The sequence below is a fragment of the Scylla paramamosain genome, chromosome 8 (genome assembly GCF_035594125.1).
Source record: "Scylla paramamosain isolate STU-SP2022 chromosome 8, ASM3559412v1, whole genome shotgun sequence".
NCBI lineage: Eukaryota > Metazoa > Arthropoda > Malacostraca > Decapoda > Portunidae > Scylla > Scylla paramamosain.
Genome location: NC_087158.1, coordinates 8793437 through 8797677, shown reverse-complemented (window position 1 = coordinate 8797677; position 4241 = coordinate 8793437). Strand labels below are relative to the sequence as shown.

The following is a 4241-nucleotide window of genomic DNA, read 5'->3' as shown; positions in this document are numbered from 1 at the left end:
TCAGAAACATTCCTTTTCTGCTGTTATTGTATAGATGATGTCCATTTTGTGTGAGAGGGATATGGTGGTAATGATAGCAACAAGAAGAGAAGGATATAGCTCTCAAAAACAGCATTAAATCATATAAACTAATAATAATAAATATTTCCAGGTCTCCATATCTCGCCTAGTTTGCATCTGTTGGTTACGCTACGTTACCTTGCAACAGGTACCTTCCAGCTGAAAGCTGCTGACACAGCAGATATGTTGCAGGCTAGTGCATCCCGCTCCATTAAGAGAGTAGTCCATGCCATCGCTGAAGTCTCAGCAGGGCACATCAAGTTCCCCACGCCACCAGAGGGGGGTACCGTCATGCAAGCCTTCACCATCGCAGACTGCATTAATGGAACTCTCATCCTATCAGAAGACCTGGTGGAGATGATATGGCCGCAAGGGTTTCTACGCCTACAATGTGATGGCTGTGCGACCAGGGAATCGTTCTGTAGGGAGTAAGATTAAAGGCCATAACTTTGATACAATGCAGCCAACCATCAGCCAAAATCCTAGAGGCTCACACACTACACGGCATCTTCAGATTTATTCTCTCTCTCTCTCTCTCTCTCTCTCTCTCTCTCTCTCTCTCTCTCTCTCTCTCTCTCTCTCTCTCTCTCTCTCTCTCTCTTTCTCTCTCTCTGCAGGATTCCCCACTGTCATTAGTGTTACTGATGGCACACATATAAGAATTACTGCATCCAGAGATTAGGAGGCAGAATATGTAAATAAGGCATGAAATAAATCTAACTGTAGAATGCACTTGTAGCTCATGACACCGAGATACATTTTAAATTGTGTTTTGGCAGTGTGTGTGTGTGTGTGTGTGTGTGTGTGTGTGTGTGTGTGTGTGTGTGTGTGTGTGTGTGTGTGTGTGAGTGTGCGCCAAACTAACCGTCACCACACAGTCCAAGTAACTGGAATTGAATTAATCTTTCTGCATTCAACTTAGTAACCTCATCCAGATACCCCATAGTTTCTTGCTGAGAGTAAGTACAATTTAACAAATCCTTCTGAATTCAACCCAACTTAACTAAGTCATCTCACAGCTGCTTGTAGAGAGTGGAATTTAATAAGTCTAATTGCATTCGGTTTAATTCAACCATTCCCACAGCTGCTTGCAGGGCTAAGTAGAATTTTGAAAGTCATTTTGTACTAAGCAGAAACTAGCATGTCATCCAATTTTCCTGAAAGACCTGCCCCTCTGTTTCCTTGGCTTGGCCAAGCTGCCCCTATCATTGTTGTACTGACATTCCCGGGGAGAGGGGGGGGTTTCAAGTCTGAAATTGCCTCAAGTACATAATTAAACTCATAAACTATGTCAATAGTCCGGTTCTTTTTTTTTATCGAAAAGTGAAATATAAATCAACATTAAATACGTTTATGTATTGTTTTGATGTTCAAGTGCAAAAACATAATGATTAAGGTTTTTCTTAAGCACTAATAAACATAGCACATATAGCGAGTTTAGATTTTATTTTTACTCCTAGCTAAAGGTGACTTAAGAAAATTTTTACAGATTTTTGGGTACAGTTTTAGCATTTGTTTTTAGCTGGGAATAAATTTAAAAGTCTTTTAGGGGCTTTTATGTATACGGGCCCAGAAAGCACCTGTAAGTGCCTATTTAAGCCCTGCACTAAGCCACATAGGAGGTAAGGCCCCTGTAAGTGCCTATTTAAGCCCTGCACTAAGCCACATAGGAGGTAATTAATAGGAGGAAATTAAGCGAGTTGCGGCAGCTGTGAGAAGGGTGGAATCTGTGGTCGTATACCTATCTATCTATCTATCTATCTATCTATCTATCCATCTATCTATCTATCTATCTATCTATCTATCTATCTATCTATCTATCTATCTATCTATCTATCTATCTATCTATCTATCTATCTATCTATCTATCTATCTATCTATCTATCTATCTATCTATCTATCTATCTATCTATATATATATATATATATATATATATATATATATATATATATATATATATATATATATATATATATATATATATATATATATATATATATTAACATTCCATTGCCTTTATTTTGCGATGAGTCAATAAAAGGCCTTTTTTTTTTATACTATATTTCTTTATCCTTCACACTTTTTTTTTTTTTTCACGAAGAGGAAACAGTAATTTCTCACTTCAAACATTCTTAAAGATCTATACTGGTTGCACTGTTTCATGGTTATTTTCTTGTAAAAACTTAAAATAATCGGCGACGTCAACTTAAAGGTACCCTATACTATCCTATCTATCTATACTATCTATACTATCAGTCCTTGTCCAGGTAAACCAATATCATCGCCGGTAACACAAGCAGTAGAACCACCATCGCCACCATTATTCTCATTCCTACCATCAGTATTGCCCAAGAGGAACATAAACCTTCCCAACCCCCATGCCTCATGCATCACTAGAGCCACAGATTCGACTATGCCAACATTCAAACCCCCGACCACACCATTTGCCTTCGAGCAGCCGATGCCCTCTACCGCAGCCCCAGCCCAGTATACGACTACTTCATCACCGAGAACTGACAGAGCCATAATTGATTCCGCGTCAGTGTCATAACGCATTAGTAAACGCACAAATTTATTGACAGTGCTGTTTTCTGAGTAACAAAGTGTTTTCCCTTCTGGACCCATATGGCACATCTACATTAATTATGGTCGTGTGTGTGTGTGTGTGTGTGTGTGTGTGTGTGTGTGTGTGTGTGTGTGTGTGTGTTTATTTGACAAACGAGGCAATGCTTAGAGCTAAAATTTCTCCTGTTATTATTATTATTCTTATTATTTTTTTTTTTTTTGGGGGGGGTTTTAATTTGTTTAGTTAAACTTTATCTGAGTGTAAATTTCCATGACATTGTTTTTTTTCTTTTTTTTCGATATATATATATATATATATATATATATATATATATATATATATATATATATATATAGAGAGAGAGAGAGAGAGAGAGAGAGAGAGAGAGAGAGAGAGAGAGAGAGAGAGAGAGAGAGAGAGAGAGAGAATACCACCTCTACTCTACTATAAACTTCATCGTCTTTTCCTCACTGGAATTCAGGTGTCTGAGGCAACTGACAGTAGCCCCTTTTCTGTTCACTCCTACTTGCTCTATCCTCATTTTCACTCCAAAGCTGGATGTTGCGTTTATGTGCGCAACACCTATACCTGCTCTCGTGACCACGCTCTTGAATCTTCCGAGTTTTCACCATCTGGCTACGACTACTGAGTCACTCTCAAATTAAATTTATCTGTGTTGTATACCTCTCACCTAACTAAAAGAAATTCTTGCACGACTTAACTTCGAAAGTGGAACACATTCTGACTCCCTTCCCTTCCCTCTTCGCTCCAATCCCTCCTCAGGATCCCCCTAAAACGCCTCTGGCGTTTTGTCTTTGCTAGCTGGGGGGACCTGAGGAGGTATTTTGCTGATTTTCCTTAGAATGACGACTGCTTCCATGTCAGAGACTCGTCTCTGTATGACAAACACATAACAAATGTAATAGTGTGTGGCATGCAGGCATACATTCCTCACTCTTTTTCTCGACCTAAACCTTCCAAACCTTGGTTTAACACAGCTTGTTCTCGTGCTATACATGATAGAGAGGTAGCCCACAAAAAGGTACTTGAGCCTTCCATCACCAGAATCTCATACACTTTATATTTCTGCCCGGAACCATGCCAAGTCTGTTCTCCAACTAGCCAAAAACTCCTTCATTAATAGAAAGTGTCAAAATCTTTCAAGATATAACTCCCCTCGTGACTTCTGGCATCTAGCGAAAAACATTTCCAATAATTTTACTTCTTTCCTTCCTTTATTTCAACCAGATGGCACCTCTGCTATTACATCTATCTCTAATGCTGAACTCTTCACTCAAACCTTTGCTAAAAACTCTACCTTGGACGATTCAGGGCTTGTTCCTTTGTCTCCACCCTCTGACTACTTCATGCTACCTATTAGAATTCTTCGCAATGATGTTTTCTATGCCCTTGCTGGCCTAAACCCTCGGAAGGCTTATGGACCTGATGGGGTCCCTTCTATTGTTCTCCGAAACTACTCCTCCGTGCTAGCACCTTGCCTAGTCAAACTCTTTCAACTCTGTTTGTCAACATGTACCTGGAAGTTTGCCTACATTCAGCCTGTTCTTAAAAAGAGTGACCATTCTAATGCCTTAAACTAACGTCCTATTGCTT

The 4241-nt window shown here is 39.4% G+C and overlaps 1 protein-coding gene across 1 annotated transcript in view; it reads left to right on the top strand.

The window, feature by feature from the left end:
- The window catches only part of LOC135102752 (uncharacterized), a 9296-nt gene extending 8395 nt beyond the window's left edge, over positions 1-901 (top strand). The window contains exon 3 of the mRNA XM_064008269.1: positions 152-901. Coding sequence (XP_063864339.1) covers positions 152-492 — 341 coding nt within the window. The 3' untranslated portion in view covers positions 493-901. The remainder of the gene's footprint in view (positions 1-151) is intronic.
- Positions 902-4241: the final 3340 nt, after the last annotated feature.